The following is a 16,948-nucleotide window of genomic DNA, read 5'->3' as shown; positions in this document are numbered from 1 at the left end:
CTGCAGTGGCCGGTATATTGGGTCCAGGTCGATGTGCTTATTGATTGAATGTGCCATAGAAATGGTTTAGAGACTGTAGTAGTAGTAACATACTGATGCCATAAGGTTTAATATTCCCATTGAGTGCCAAACTTTCTGTCTAATTGCTTCATGTAAGTGAGATCACTGGAAGTGCTCTGGATGAAGTTCTGCTGGCAATAATGTACTCTATCAGCCATAGAAATACAGTATTCTGATGTGACAATGTGACTTTGTGCGCAAGTGTGTGGTGCTCCACCTACTGGTGGTTTTGACCACAAATGGAATCTTTTCTATTAAGTATTGCATTTAAAGTTCCCCTTAGTTTGAGATCTGTCTCACTGTGTTTTCTATAAAAACCTATTTCCTCACCCAAATTTCATTCGGGTGCATGTCTGCCTGTTTCGTTTATCTATTATCTTCTGATGTTACTATTCCTACTAATTATTACTTATTTATTCAGTGAGGTGCTGCATATAAGGCTATTTTTTTTTAAACTCTCAGGATGTGGGTATTGCTGGCTGGGCCAGTATTTATCACTGATCTCTAGTTGCCTTTGAGAAGGTGTTGGTGAACTGCCTTCTTGAACCAGTGCAGTCCATTTCATATAGACAGACTCTCAATGCCATTGGGGAGGATGTTCCAGGAATTTGACGGAGTAACTCTGAAGGAAAAATGATATATTTCCAAGTTAAGATAGTGAGTTGCTTGGAGGGGAACTTTCAGGTGAAAGTATCTGTTGCCCTCATCCTTCTCGATGGTGGTGGTCTTGCGTTTGGCAGGTGCTACTCTAGGAACCTTGGCGAATTTTTGCAATGCATCTTGTAGATGGTGTACACTACTGTTACTGAGCATCATTGCTGGAGGGACTGAAAATATGTGGATGTGGTGGCAATTAATCAATCTGCTTTGTCCTAAATGGTGTCAAGCTTCTCTAGTGTTGTTGGAGCTGCACTCTTCCAGGCAAGTGGGGAGTATTTTGTCACACTTCTGACTTGTATCCTGTAGATAGTGGACAGATCTTGGGGAATCACAAGATAAGTTACTCACTGCGAGAACCCTAGCTTCTCATTTGCTGCAGTACTTGTCTGGTTCAGTTTCTGGTGGATGGTAGCCCCAGGATGTTGATAGTGGGGTATTCTGTTTGTATGATAACATAATTTTGGTTAAATACAGTCTTAATAAGATGAAAGCCCATTGTGTTGGGGGAAATAGATAGAAGATTGGCTAATTAATAGAAGACAGATTTGGGATAAAGAAGACATCCCCCAGGATGTCACCTTGTAACTAATGAAGTGCCACATAGGGGTCTGTGCTGGGGTCATATTTATTCAATAAATATGTGACCTGGGTCAGGAAAGTGGATATACTATAGGGTAAGTTTGCAGCTGGCAGAAAATCAGGTGTGGAGACAAGTGGAGTCTGCAGAGGGACACAGACAGGTTCAGTGAGTGGGGAGAAAAAACCTGGCAGATCGAATGTAATGTGGCAAAATATGAGATTATGCACTTCGGCTGTAAAAATAGAAGAGCTGAATATTAATTAAAAGTGGACAGACTGTAAAAAGTTGCAGGTCAAAGGGACGTGGGTTCCTTGTGCACGAACCACAAAAAGCCAACATCCATGTTCAGTGTGTAATAGAGAAGGCAAGTGGAATGTTGTCCTTTTTATTCCAAAGGGATTGGAGTATTAAAAGTAAGGAAGTCTTGTTAAAACTATACAAAACACTAGTCAGACCACAGCTGGGGTGCTGAGTGTAGTTTGGTCCCCTCATTAAAGGCAAATTAGACTGATACTGGGGGCAATCAGTGAGGATTCACTGGTTGGAGCCCAGATATAGAGATTTTCTTCTGAGGAGTGTTGATTAGATTGGGATTTAAAGGAACAAGAGGAGCCCTTATTGAATTATACAAAATTCTTTTGGGGGGCTTGAAAAGGCTCATGCAGAGAGATTGTTTCCCTTTGTGGGTGAGTCCAGGACAAGAGGACATAATTTCAGTACTGAGTTTCCCCTTTAAGACAGAAATAAGGAAGAGTTCTTTCTCTGTGGGTAGTCAATTTGTAGGATTCTTTATCAAAGAGGGATGTAGAGACTAGACCATTAAGTATACTCAAAGCTGAGATAGACAGATTTCTAGTAGTTAAAGGTATCAAAGTTTACAGCTAAAAGACAGTGAAGTGGAGTTGAGGATTATCAGATCAGCCATGATCTCATTGAATAGTGAAGTGGACCTGCAGATCTGAATGACCCAATTTCTGCTGCTATGGCTTATTATGTTAACCCCTGGGGAATACTTCCCACCTTCTAGAAAGCAACTGTTCACCACTGCCTTGCTTTCTATTCAGTAATTTGAAGTCCGTGCTGTCACTGTCCATTAATTCAGCAAGCTGTAATTTTCTGTACTGAAACTATCATGCATTACTCCATCAAACATCGTTTGGAAGTACACATCCGTCACTTCAACCTCGCCACCCTAAATCATATTACATGAAAGAATTTTATCAAGTTATCAGACATGATTTCCTTTCAACAAATCCATGCTGCCTTTCATATATTAGTCCATACTTGTCCAAATGTGTATTAATTTTGTAGGAGATTATTGGCCCCGGTATTAGCTTGACTGCATTGTAGTTATTGGGTTTACACCTCTCTTTCTTTTAAAGAATATGTAATATTTGCAGTTTTCCAACCCACTAACACTATTCCCCGATGCAAGGAAGATTAGTAGATTGCAGCCACAGCCTCTCTACCTTCCACCCTTGATTCCATCAGTGGTCTAAGATACACAGCAATTCAACTCAGCAACGTTTCTGCTTAGTGGCCTCTCAACCTTTTAAGTACATCCTCTGTTTTTAATGCAACCACCATATGCTACTATCACCTCTTATGTTACTTGCATTCTCTACACTAGTGAAAAAAAGTGCAGAGTACTCCTCAATGATTCAGCGATGCTCTCTGTGTCAACAAGATTTTTTTTAGTCTCTAATTGGCTGCAACCCCATCGAACTATCAATTAAAACATTGCAAAAATTACATATTTTATTTGAAATTAAAAATATGTAATGGATTTTTGGACTGCTGTGTTTTAGGGAATTAATTGATGTCATTTTTTAATATATTGAAGCAAAAGTGATTACTGGTTGGTTAAAAAGAGCATGTAACGTTTGGAGAAATTGGATTTGGTATTTTTGTGGGACCATCTGGTACTAGGTGCCTTTTGGTTGGAAACAAATAGATTTTGGATTGGTTTTATGTAGCAAGTTGCCATAAAACTGAAAGACAAGAATAGTGATTCTTAGACTTCCAAAAGGCTGCAAGCTGATCTAGATCATTCTGCCTCTCACGTTGTCAAGAGAGAGTGAGAATGGAAAGGTGATAGGAAATAAAATGGAAATGGCAGATGAAATCAGCAAATGGTTTGCTATACTATGGAGGATGGAAAAAAAATCCTAAGAAAAGTAGTGGAAGTGATAGAGGAATTACAATCACCGGGGAAACAGTGGTGGAGCTGGAAACTGACAAGTCACTAGGTTCAAATGGAATTCATCCTGTAGTCTTACCAGAGGTTGCTTTGAGGTAGGAGATTTGTTGGTTGTTCAAAATTTGATAGATTCAAGGAAGATTCCGTCAGACTGGAAAATAGCAAATATAATCCTTCATTTCAAGGAGGGAAAGAGGCAGATAACCGGAAACTTGCAGACTACTTTATCTGTCAGGAGGAAGGTTTTAGTATCCATCATTAAGGTGGTTATGTTGAGGGAAAGTCAGCATGTTTTTGTGAAAGGGAAATGATGTAACCAGTTTTTTTGAGTACTTTCTATGATTGTAAATTTCCAAGGGTAGATGGATCTGGATATTCTGAAGTGTGGTTCACAAAAATTATTTATTGAGGCAAGAAGTTTAGAAGGCTAATGGAATTCTATACATTAATTTGAAACAAACTAAAAATATAAGTAAGAATGTTATACTTCACATTTCTAAGGTGTTGAGCCATGTCTGCCACATCAACAGTTTTGATTTCTTTAAGGAAGGATGTAAACACATTGGAGGTAGTTCAGAGGAGGTTTATTAGAAAGAGCAGGTTGCCTTCTGAGGAAATTTTGTACAGCCTAGGCTTGTTTTCTCTGGAGTTTGGAAGAGAAAGGGGTGTCTTGATTAAATTTAATAAGATCTTGTCTGCTGTTCCCAAGATTGTGGAAACTCTTTTGGAGGAGTCACTGTTTTAAAATTAAAAAGATGATCCCTAAAACAGAGATGAGTTTTTTTTTTCCCCCTCACAGTATTGAGAAACTCTGCCTCAGAAAGTGATGGAAGCAGGGACATTGAGTATTTTAAGTTATTGATAAGTTGACATTTGTTAGAGGAATTAAAGGTTAGTGAGAGTAAACAGGAATGTGGAGTGTGAATCAAGATTCGATCAACTATGATCTTGTTGAATGGCACAGCATGCTCAAGAGACTAAATGGCCAACTTCTACTTCCAGGTGTAATATCCCCCTTGAGACCATTGAACGTGATATTTGACAAAACAAAAACTGAATGATGGAATAGAATTCAGCATGCTAGAAAATTTGTTGAATTCAGTAAAATAGAAATAAATTGAACTTATTGAATTGCCATGAAGAACTGATTTTGATGTCATAGCCTTTTATTTCAGTTCTTACAAATTAACAGCTTTTTTTTGTCTGTTTGTGTTGCCATATTTTTTAAATTGTCAACATTTCTAAATTTTACTGGTTGTTTCACATGACTTTGCACAATTTTCAAAAAGGGCAGAAAATAATGTCCCCTATATTTTCATTCATTTTGAAAGCACTTTGCTATCTGGGTCAGCTACAAGTGATCTCTTTTGCCTGCCAACTCAACTATAAGCATTACCAGTTAAGGGACAGCAGATGTTTAAAAGGATTATACATCATGCACTTGTGTGTTTTCCTGCTGAAGTATGTTTGTCCTGGCCTCAAACTTAAATATCCATCTTTCTTCATGATACCTTTGAGAAGCAAGGTAAACAAAATTCTTGGCTGCCACTAGTTCCTGTATCAATTTATCACCGATGGAGATGACCAGCTCTGGTGTCACTAACTTTGTGATATATTAACAGCTGCTCTGAAATTCCAAGTCTAACTTTACACACTACACAAGCTACATCATATATATTACAGATTTGCTGGCAATAAACTAAAAATGTCAGTTGAATTATTTGGGAAGAGGTAATGTGGCAAATCACATTTCTTCCTGTATAGTTAAATGGAATAATACACCGAAACTCAAGTTTCCATTTTGGCTAGGTCTTCATAATGCTGTAACTTTTTGTGTACACTACTTTTGTAAAGCTGAAAATTACCATTTTCCCAAAAATTTAATGTTCCATCCTCGATGTGCAAGGTTCTGGGAAGCAAGTTGGTTTATCTGAAATAATTTCAGTTGTGTTGTGTTGCTCTTATGGGGCCTTGGGGTAGATTTGCCAAGTCTGCACTTAGAACAGGCAAACTCCTGTTACCATTATTCCAATTTCAATTGAACATTTTGTTACTTGAAGTACAACAATTCTTGCTTGAAATTGGACAGGCAGTGACAGAAGAGATAGGAAAATGGGAGTGTCAGATACAGTTTTGTCTCCTCAAATCAAACTTCATTTTACCCATTTCGGTCTATTGTCAACTGGAGCCCTTTCCACCAAACATATGCAAATTACAGCAAGGTAGAGATTCACCTTTATATCAATCCTTATTTCTATCTCTCCATGGAACCATTTGATATGCAGTAGCAATTGGTTTAGTTTGTTGTGGTTCTGTTCGCCGAGCTGGGAATTTGTGTTGCAGACGTTTCGTCCCCTGTCTAGGTGACATCCTCAGTGCTTGGGAGCCTCCTGTGAAGCGCTTCTGTGATGTTTCCTCCAGCATTTATAGTGATTTGTCTCTGCTGCTTCCGGTTGTCAATTCCAGCTGTCCGCTGCAGTGGCCGGTATATTGGGTCCAGGTCGATGTGTTTGTTGATTGAATCTGTGGATGAGTGCCATGCCTTTAGGAATTCCCTGGCTGTTCTCTGTTTGGCTTGTCCTATAATAGTAGTGTTGTCCCAGTCGAACTCATGTTGCTCGTCATCTGCGTGCGTGGCTACTAAAGGATAGCTGGTCGTGTCGTTTTGTCATGCTCGTCATGGATACGGATCGTTAGCTGTCTTCCTGTTTGTCCTATGTAGTGTTTTGTGCAGTCCTTGCATGGGATTTTGTACACTACGTTGGTTTTGCTCATGCTGGGTATCGGGTCCTTTGTCCTGGTAAGTTGTTGTCTGAGAGTGGCTGTTGGTTTGTGTGCTGTTATGAGTCCTGGTGGTTGTAGTAGTCTGGTATGGTACATCAAGAACATTTCTGAACTGACACCCAGACTACTTCAACCACTAGGACTCTTAACGTCATACAAACCAACAGCCACTCTCAGACAACAACTCACCAGGACAAAGGACCCGATACTCAGCATGAGAAAAACCAATGTAGTGTACAAAATCCCATGCAAGGACTGCACAAAACACTACATAGGACAAACAGGAAGACCCCAGCTAACGATCCGTATCCATGAACGCCAACTAGTCACAAAACGACACGACCAGCTATCCTTTAGTAGCCACGCACGCAGATGACGAGCAACATGAGTTCGACTGGGACAACACTACTATTATAGGACAAGCCAAACAGAGAACAGCCAGGGAATTCCTAAAGGCATGGCACTCATCCACAGATTCTATCAACAAACACATCGACCTGGACCCAATATACTGGCCACTGCAGCGGACAGCTGGAACTGACAACCGGAAGCGGCAGATTCAAACCACTACAAATGCCGGAGGAAACATCACAGAAGCGCTTCACAGGAGGCTCCCAAGCACTGAGGATGTCACCTAGACAGGGGGCGAAACGTCTGCAACACAAAGTCCCAGCTCGGCGAACAGAATCACAACAACGAGCACCCGAGCTACAAATCTTCTCACAAACATTGGTTTAGTTTAGCTGCGCCAATGACCTGGTAAACAGAAACGCAATGAGAGGAGCAAGCAGAGGCTTCCACTCCTTCAAAACTTGACTTCATCCATTAATTTTTATAGAAATTGATCTCTGCTAAAGCCTACGAAACTCCGGTTTCTCCATGCATCAGTGTTCTTATTCCCTTTTTTAAAGCCTTCTGCCATCTTTCTTGTTGCTGCAATGATATCTGCTGCAATGCCTCCACAACTTGCTCTTTGGTCACAGTGAGCTGTCTGTTGATACATGAGTGGCTGTCTTGTGTAGCCAATATGCCAACTGAGGAAATTGAGTCACGGTTAGATTGTTGGGAAGAAAAGCTCACCTGTTAAATTGCCCTACTTTTGTAAGAATTCTGGCTTTTTAAGTAAATGTGTGTTAAATGTTGCAGTTGGCTTAAGTGGAAAATATTGCTGGATCCCTATTCATGTGCTGTAATCAGTGACATTTGCAGAAAGCTGCAGATTGAACAATGTATATAGTAAAACCTGTAAGCGTGATACATTTGTTAAGAGTAAAGGATCGACCTGTGATGTTGTAACTATTGAAATTTCTTAATAGTGTTCAATTGCTTCAATACAGTGTGTAAAAAAAAATTAAGCAATTTATCAGTTTTGCAAGACTATGTGAACTTAGAATGTCAACGTTCAAACAATGGCCGGATTTTCTGTCAAAGGCAAAGAAATGGCTTTCACAGTTTGATTCACTTCTATAGCATCTCGGGGCATTTCCCAGGTTTATCAGCCGAGGTTCTGTACTAGTCCCATATCTGGATCCATGCAGTACCCCCAACAGGATATCCAGGAATTCCGCACAGGGCATATTGCAATGAGGCTCTTAATCAGATTCAAAGATTCTCAGAGACATGGACTGCAACTGAGGCATTAGCGAGTATAAATTACCTTTTTGTTAATTGCACAGGAAATACAATAATCATTGAAACATCCAAATGGGACTAAAAGAGATAAATAACAGACAAACTAAAAATAATTTTCATTAAAATTATTTAACAAAAATGAGCAGCATCATCCTGTGAAAGAAGGACTAAAACATTACATAGAGGCAAGAGCTGTTGTTTGTAATTATTATCCTTTTAAAAATTCAGTTCTGAATACACAACCCTAACATTTTCAACAGCTTTTAATGCAGACCTAATGGATAATTAGTATGTTTTCAATGCCAACCCTACAGGCAAGGTCTGCAACAGAGCACCCTGTGATTGAATAGCCACATTATTGCACATGCATGGATCCCAGAAGTTGCCATCATATTTATTCTGTCATAATGATAAGTGCCATTCACCTCGCCATTATTATTACAGCAAAATCTGTGCCATTGAATGCCTTTATTAATTTCCTAAGCAACCTCCTTCACTGCAAATTGCAATCCCTATCACTATTTTTAAAAAACATCATTTTCTTCACAGGTAGTGGAATCTCCTACTTTGGATTGAATTTCTTAACCTTCATCATCCTCTTCAATAACCTCATTCCAATCAGTCTACTAGTTACATTAGAGGTTGTAAAGTTTATCCAAGCATTTTTCATTAACTGGGTAGGTATAAGGTTTACTTTTTCTTTAAAATTTGAGACTGAGAAAAGATCTATCTATGTCAAAAGCTTTGCAGCTGCATGCATTTTCTCCAAGTTATACTTAATGTAACTCCTGCATGTTTCCCTCAGACTTTATCCAGCATATTTTGTGATAAGATAAAATATGTCCACTGATTTTGTTGGTTTGCTTCTGCTTGAGTCCTTCAGTTTCCAACTCTTGAGATTTTCGGCATTGTGACATGTTTGCAGTGCTCCCATGCTTTGAAATTGACCCCATTCTGGTCTTGGCTTTATTTGCATCCACTGAATGTTTTGGGGAAAATCATTATTTGTGTGGTTACCTAATTAGATTTTTGCTACATTGCAATATTTTAAGTATTTTTTTTTAATTATTAGTTTTAAAAGCAAAAATCATACTACAGATTGCATATGGTAACTAATGGTCATGCACATGAAGAGTGGTGTGAGTAGAGTACCAAGATGTGCATAATGATGTGATGAGTGTAAAATATGGAGAGAGGTAATATTCGTCAGCATTCACTTCTGGTTTGAACTGTTCATAGTTTCCTTAGATTTTGTTAGGTCTTATAGAAAACAAAAAGTCCTCCAAAACATTTATAAACTCTAAGCAGTAAATTGAAGAGCTGTTGTGCATTGTTGTGACATGAGAGACTTTATATAATTGTAATCTTTTGCCTTTCCTTCTCATTGTAAACGTGTGATTTAAAATGACATTAGGAATCCCTGACAGCAGCTAAGGACAATTTAATTGTGGCAATTCACAAATGATTGCAAATGATCAGAACAGTATGTGTTTTACTTCTCCTAACCAGGATATGGACATGATATATCAACCAACAAATACTCCTGCCATGGCCCGAACATCCAACCTAAATGAAGAACTAGGACAGGTAATTGTACACTTGAAAAACTATGTACTTTTGAAACTATTCAACTATGTCTTATCCGAGGCACATAGTTAAAACTGACTGAATTTCTTGTTCTCCAAGTATGCTGGTGATGCCCAGTTTGACCCCACTACTATCACAATGAACCCCATCGTTGCCTTTGTGGTAGCCTACTTGTCCAGTACTGGATGAAATACAATTTCTTCCAGTTTGACATTGAAAAGGTTGAAGCTGTAGTCTTTGCAAGTTCTACTACAGCCCTTTGCATGTCATCCATGCATTTTGTTGCCACTAATCAAATCCTTTTCCCCAAATGCTACCTCAGACTGAACCAAGCTTTCCCAGCATTGGTAACTCATCTCTACCTGAGCTGTGTTTCAGCTCCATATTATTTCCAACATAAAGGTGACATAATTCCATCATCATAACACTTCCTGAACTGTTTCCTGTCTTCCATATACTGTATATGCCATCAATCATGTTTTCAGATTCTACTTTTCCAATGACTTCCTGGCTCTCTGACCTACATTGGCTCATTTCAATATCCCTTCTTAATATCTTCTGTGGGTTATTGACCAATTTCATACAATCACACTTGCATGAAGTACTCTGGGACTTTCTTTAACCAATTATGGAAATGCAAGTTTTGATGCTAGACAGATGAAAACAAATAGTTGAATTTCAAAACCAAAAGAACTGCAGATCCTATAAATCAGAAACAAAAACCAAAATTGCTGGAAAAGCTCAGCAGATCTGCCAGCATCTGTGGAGAGAAATCAGAATTAACACTTCGTAACTGGTGATCCTTCCTCAGAACTGTTGTTCTGAGGAAGGGTCACTTGACCCGAAACGTTAACAGTTGAATCTCAACTTTCTTTCAAGTTTGTCACAAAATAATGCAGGTGTGAATTGGATGTTCTGGGGTCCTGAACTTTATAGAAATTACTTCATTTTGAAAGATATATTTACCATCTCATTTCTGAGCACTTGGGACTGTCTCATCAAGTAATTGAAGTCTCTATTCAGTACCAACCATTAACTTTTACTGTATTGATAATAACTCGCATAGTTTTACTTCATCAATAAAACATTGATTCATGTTTTAACAGGTGAAATATGTATTCTCAGATAAGACTGGAACTTTAACCTGCAATATTATGGAGTTTAAGAAGTGTACAGTTGCAGGGATTGCTTACGGGTAAGTGTCTTTATCTTTGTTTTGTAGATTTTTCTGAATAACATATAAACTTTAACATAACTAATTTTGACTCCTCAGTAATTTTAAATATTGTTTTACCTGGCAGCAAGCTCCTCCCAGTCATTAAAGTTGATGCTGCTGTGTTTCAAGAAGAGCTTCAGAGTGTCTTTGAAGGGTAATGTGGAGGTGCCGGTATTGGACTGGGGTGGACAAAGTTAAAAGTCACACAACATCAGTTTATAGTCCATAACCTATTAGGCTACAAACTGATGTTGTGTGATTTTTATCTTTAAAGAGTGTTTTTGTCTTCTGCTGGAACACTGGTCACTTTGAGTGTTGACAAAGTAGAATACTGCACAGGTGTGTTTTTCAGCCATCCAGAAATGTAGTGTCTGTCAAAGTTGAGTCTGCCTGAATACTTGTGGAGCTAGATTCAAAAAGACCATCTGACGAAGGATTACTGGATCTGAAATATTTAACTCTACTTTCCATTGATTCTGCCAAACCTGCTGAGTATTTTTCCAGCAATTTGTTTTTATTTCTAATTTTAAGCATCCACAGTTCTTTGCTTTAATTTGTTTAACATTTGCTCAGTGTCTTCTCCTTCAATGTGAAGGATGCAGCAGAGGCAATTTTTAGTGCTTTTATGTGTCACTGGTACACAGTCCCATGTCTTGTTGCAATACAGGAACATGGTGACGAAAACTGTTCTATACACAATTACCTTTGCTGATTTACGGAAGTTGTTACCAAACATACTGCCATCGTTTTAAAAGGCTGAAGTGGCATGATTGATTCAGTTTTGGGCCTCTTCCTTTTGAGGGAGATGATTGTGAAGTGGTCAACATATTCCACAGTTTTTCCTTCAACAAATATGGAAGGCAGAATATTTGCCTGACCAGGTCTGGATTTATGTGCCAATTTGTTTTTAGCAAATGTCCAGATCAGGATGAGTTTTTTGATTGCAAAATTTAAGAATCACAACTGGCTATAAGTCTGGTTCAGAGCTAAAACAGCACTGCCATCATCTGCAAATTTTGGATTGTCTGCAGATTTTTAAATTATTTCCCAGAATGTGAGCATTGTATTTGTTGTGCATCTATAATTACTTTTGAAAAGATGATGGTGCTGCTGCAGTCCAAATAATTTAGCACCGTTCGTAAATCTATCAGGATATCTATAGTGAGCTGGTTCATGTTTGGTTTGGAAGTGATTGAGATTAAAGAGTTTTCTATCTAGCCAGTATTGAATACTTGCATCACACAGGAGTTAACCTTTGGCATTAATTACGACTTTCAACCAGACTGTAAATTTCATAGGGCCATCCCAAAGCCTTGATAAGATCCCATGGGGTCGTGACAGGGTAGATGCTGAGCGGAACCGAGCAGATCTTTCCACTTATGAGAGAATCTAGTACTGGGGACCACTTTAAAAATAAAGGGTTGCCCATTTAAAATGGACATGAGCCAAAATGTTTTTCTTGAAGGGTTGAGTGTCTTTGGAACTCCCTTCCTAAAAATGTGATAGAAGCGGAACCTTTGAATAATTTTAAGGCAGAGATATGTAGATCCTCCTTAAGACAAGGGGTAGGTCAGAATGTGAATTTGAGGCACAGATAGATCAGCCATGGTCTTACTGAATGACATAGTAGGCATGAGATACTGAATGGCCTCCTGCTTCTGATTAGTATGTATGTACCTTTTATTTGACACTGATTTGGATTTTGAAAGTATGTTTCAGATCTTCTACTCAAGATATTTGATTTGGTGGTGTAGGTGGTGTCATCGATATAAACCCAGTGCTCTGGGCGACTTCTCTCAATTACATGTTGGTATTAATTAATATTATTTACAGTAAATCCAGTTGAAAACCAAAGGCGAAGTCACAAAAGTAATTTTTTTCAAAAAAAAATTAATTCACGGAATGAGGAATCGCTGGCTAGGTCAGCATTTATTGCTCATCCTTAATTACCCAGAGGCAACCACATTGCTGTGGGTCTAAAGTCTGCAGTCACATGTAGGCCAGACCAGGTAAGGATGGGAGTGTCCTTCCCTAAAGGATATTAGTGAATAAAATGGGTTTCTCCTGCAGTTGACAATGATTTATGGCTATCATTAAGCTGTTCATTCCAGATTTTTATTGAGTTCAAATTCCACCATCTGCCATTATGTGATTTAAACCTGGGTCCCCAGAATATTACCTGGGTCTCTTGATTAATGATCTAGCAATAATACTGCTCGGCCATCGCCTCCCGAAATGGAGCGTTACAATAACCAAGGAGTTCCTTTTGTAATGTGATTTGCCTCAATTATGATCCATGTCAGAAAAATGCCAAATGAAAAGAGAGTGAAGCTGTTGATATATGAACAATTTATTCCGTTTGTTCACAGCTTGCAATGATGTGACCTTGTAAAAAGCATTGAAAAATGTCAGTAGTTGGCTCTGGATAAACTCAGTAATCTTCTTCCATTTAGCATTCTGTCTTCAAACAGATATCATCCATGTTGTCAGTGCAATCGAACATAATTTCAGGGCATTTTCCCAGACCACCATTGTAGCTTCAGCTAGGGAGACCAGGAGGGAAGCTGCAACATTCTTTGGGTGCTTTAGCGTCATGTACCTCCTCAGTTGATGAACTTTCTGCCTAAATTTACACAGTTCAGTTTAATGAAATTTCTGTGCCAACTAACTGCAAGAGAGCATATAGCAACTCATAATTGGATTGGTTAGCCTTATCCTGCTCCTCTTCATTTGCAACATCTTTCACAGTCATAGCTCACTTGAACCCAATGTAGTGGAAACAATTTGTGCTTTCATCACCATTTTACTTGCCTCCTCCATCACGAACAAGGCCTTTGGAAGAGTTGAGTTGTACTCTTGCTTCTTATCAATAGCTTTGATAACCTGAGAGATCAGTTGCTGTTTGTAGTGGGGTTTCATGTTCTGATCCGTTGGCTGGTCCTTGACTGAGTTATTGGAGGCAAGAGCATCAGTTTGATGCTGTTGAGGCCTCTGTGGTTGAGGTGGTGGGGCAGTTAACTGTAATGATGCTGACCTTCCTTCTCTATTCCACAATTCAAAAAAGTGCTGGAGGGCATCCAGTTGGTTTTGTTAGCCCCTACTGTTTGGACGGTGCTTTGATATTTGCAAAACAATGTGGCTTCTTGGAATTTCCTATCAGCTTTTCATTGGTACAGGCCATTGCAGTGATACATTCCCTGCTTCACTGTCCACTATTATATAATTCACACTTAATATACAAGTGTGACCTGGCAAAAAACAGTAAAAACAATCAGGTTTCATCTGTGTTAAGTATGTCTTGGTGGATACTTATTCTGGACATGGGCGAGATCATTTTGAAGCCAAACAGCTGCCTTTACTGCCATAACTTCTGTACCTTTACCACTTGTCACATGCAAGATGATGCTGTGTTTTGTATTAAATCAATTCATCCATCATGGCAAGTGAGTTTCTTGTGTCCCAGCCTCTTTGCCAGTGTGACTACCTTTCCTGCAGGATTGGACTGGAGAAGAGAATGCTCTCTGCTTTGGCTGCCTCGAACCACACCAGCAGAAGCTTCTTCAATATATGCATAGGTAGTCATACTCATCCTTTCCTTTTTTGAAGAGCATGTCAATTTGCATAACTGTTCTGAAATGTTTCCATTATCTTTCAGAATGGTTGACAAATTTGGTGGAATCTCAGATTCCTTTGCATCCCGGCTTGTGCTATTTTTCCTTTTCTTACGTGTTTACAGAAGCTCATAAAAATCTTGTATTCTGTTTTCTCCCTCTATCCAGTTTTTGTTCATCCTTTGGTATCTTAAACCCTCCTAATCCTCAGCCTTATTACTCCTGCTAATACTTTAAGCCTCAACTTTAATCCGTCCTTAACCATTCCAGCTAGTCATGAATGAATCACTTCCTTCACTCCCATCTAGAGCTATTATTAATATTACCATAATGTGAATCAGTTTGCACTTGTGAAAATGTATTTAACTAATCACCAAGGGTGATCCACAATTATTGCTTTTAATCTAGTCTCCCAATCTACTTGCCTAGGTTGACCCTTGTATCTATGTAGTTATTTTTTTTTAAATAGCTTACTCAAACGTTTGAATGTAGCTGCCAGATGTAATATGAAATTACCATATTATGATCACCCCTTCCCAGAGTATTGATTACTTTCAGGTTACTAATAAAACCTGTCTTGTTCACAAAACATAGCCTCAAATAGCATCTTTCCTGATTTCCTGAATATAGTATTCTTAAAATGGATTCCATTAATTCAACCTTTAAGCAATTTTGCTGATTCAGTTTGTCCAGTCTACATGAGCAAGATGCCCCCACAATTCTTGAATTTCCTTTGTTACAGGCTTCTTTTATCTTATGTTTAATATTCTGGGATTGACATTGAAGCCACGGGCAGACCCGTACATGAATATAATGGGGATGTTATGTCTCGAACTTTAGCTCTCAAAGCTATTTTTGTTTGGAACTTATTCAAGCTAATATTACAGGCACTAAAGAAAATGAGTGCTGCAGAAATATTCCAAACCCTGAACAAATCTTTCTCTGGTTACCCAATGTTTCTGGTCAGCTTGGTTTGAAGGACAGGTAGAAGGATTTTGTGACATGAATACGCTGTGAAATGCTTCCTGTCATTTAGGCTCAATGGAGTTACCTCATCCATGCAGGATGCTTTATTGGGCCACGTGGAATCTTGCAGAAATGGACTGTTCATTTCTTTTGCAGTTATTGACAAATTGTTAAAACATCATAGACTTCTGAGAAATATGTCATTAATTCACAGAATTCCAAGATCAGGGGGCTGGACTACTTCCCCCTAAGATTGAATAAGTTATTTTAAGTTGAACTTTTGATTCAGTCCTTGGATTAATGTTTGTCAGTGAGTCAAGATTTCTGATGCATTTAAAGTATGCAAATTTAAAAGTATTTCCTCCAGCTCTCATCTTTTGCATTTCCTTGCTGAGAAATAAAGAGGTGGCATCTCTATATAAAGGCAACATTCAGCTGTGGAGAACCTGTGATTAATTCTTGGTCCTCGTGACCAGATTTACTCAGATACCTGACAAACCTAAAATAGGTAGGAACACCAGAAGAGAGACTATCATCTCTGCCATTCTTTAGCAGGATCACTGCCAAACATCACTATTTGTTACTCTCAGCTCTCAATGGCTAACTGCTATGGAACTGAAAAGAAATAAAAATGTCACACAAGATTTGAGAATAGTCTAATACCATATATCACCACCAAAATTAACAAACTGTAATGACAGTTAAACTTTGAGCCTTGAAAATGTAAAGACTGTATAATGATGAATATGTTCTTCTGCTATTCTTTCAATCGTTTGGGTGTAGTTTTATACTTGGAATGATTGATTTTAAAACGTATCCCATCTCAGCTGTTGGGTATGATGGCTACAGCAACTATAATCTTTAGGATGCATTCCAGCAAATCACAAGTTTATTTCCGCCTCTCTGCGCTCATTTATAGCCTCTAGCAATGAGAGACAGAAGATAAGTCATGGGAGCACTATCATCTCTGAGTAACGTGCTACTCTGCCTTGGCTATATATTGAACCTTTGTTGCAGGGTCGAAGTCATAAAATCAGCTACTAAAGGTCATAATGAGAACCTCACCATAATGACAGCAATAATTCAAGCAAGGAGCTCAGAGGACTGGTGAAGGACAGTAAATGTAGCTTTTCCAGTGCTGTCCATATCCAAGAACAAATATTATTAAAACTCTGGTATTTGCTTTGTTTCTACTGGTTAGAACAAAGTAAATGTGTGAACAGTAGCAGACATTCTTTTTAGTCATGTTGTATTGAATACTAACTTTTCTCCAGATATGTAACACTGAATTTCTCATTCTTTGGTTTTGAGTCCAGGCCTCTGGATTGCTAAAATTTTAAAATGCCAAAACATTTCCCTGTTAGTGATTCCTCAGAAGTGGAAGAAAATGTTTGCCATCCTTATGTTTGGAACACATTTTTGTTCTATGGATATCACCAAGGAGGTGACAGTTTTCAGAAGTGTAAATAAATGGTTTGCTTTACTGCAGTGAGTCAGGAATTATGGATTAAAAGTACATTTTGGTTTTGCTAGAGCCATCAAAATAATTTCACCTTTTTTTTTAAAAAAAAGGTACAACAGACCCCATGCTTTCTTTAAGTATAACGTTCAGAAACATTCGCTAAGGATTCTAGCGTGTCAAGCTGACTGTG

At 38.5% G+C, this 16,948-nt stretch overlaps 1 protein-coding gene across 3 annotated transcripts in view; it reads left to right on the top strand.

Moving 5' to 3' along the window:
- The window catches only part of atp8a1 (ATPase phospholipid transporting 8A1), a 355,098-nt gene that overhangs the window by 139,601 nt on the left and 198,549 nt on the right, over nucleotides 1–16,948 (top strand). For all 3 annotated transcript variants that reach the window (XM_072568277.1, XM_072568286.1, XM_072568295.1), the window contains 3 exons: nucleotides 8,466–8,593; nucleotides 9,426–9,503; nucleotides 10,610–10,698. In XM_072568277.1, coding sequence (XP_072424378.1) covers nucleotides 8,466–8,593; nucleotides 9,426–9,503; nucleotides 10,610–10,698 — 295 coding nt within the window. The remainder of the gene's footprint in view (nucleotides 1–8,465; nucleotides 8,594–9,425; nucleotides 9,504–10,609; nucleotides 10,699–16,948) is intronic.

Source organism: Chiloscyllium punctatum, chromosome 1 (genome assembly GCF_047496795.1).
Source record: "Chiloscyllium punctatum isolate Juve2018m chromosome 1, sChiPun1.3, whole genome shotgun sequence".
Taxonomy (NCBI): domain Eukaryota; kingdom Metazoa; phylum Chordata; class Chondrichthyes; order Orectolobiformes; family Hemiscylliidae; genus Chiloscyllium; species Chiloscyllium punctatum.
Note: the sequence above shows the minus strand (reverse complement) of the source record. Positions and strands in the feature narration are given on the sequence as shown.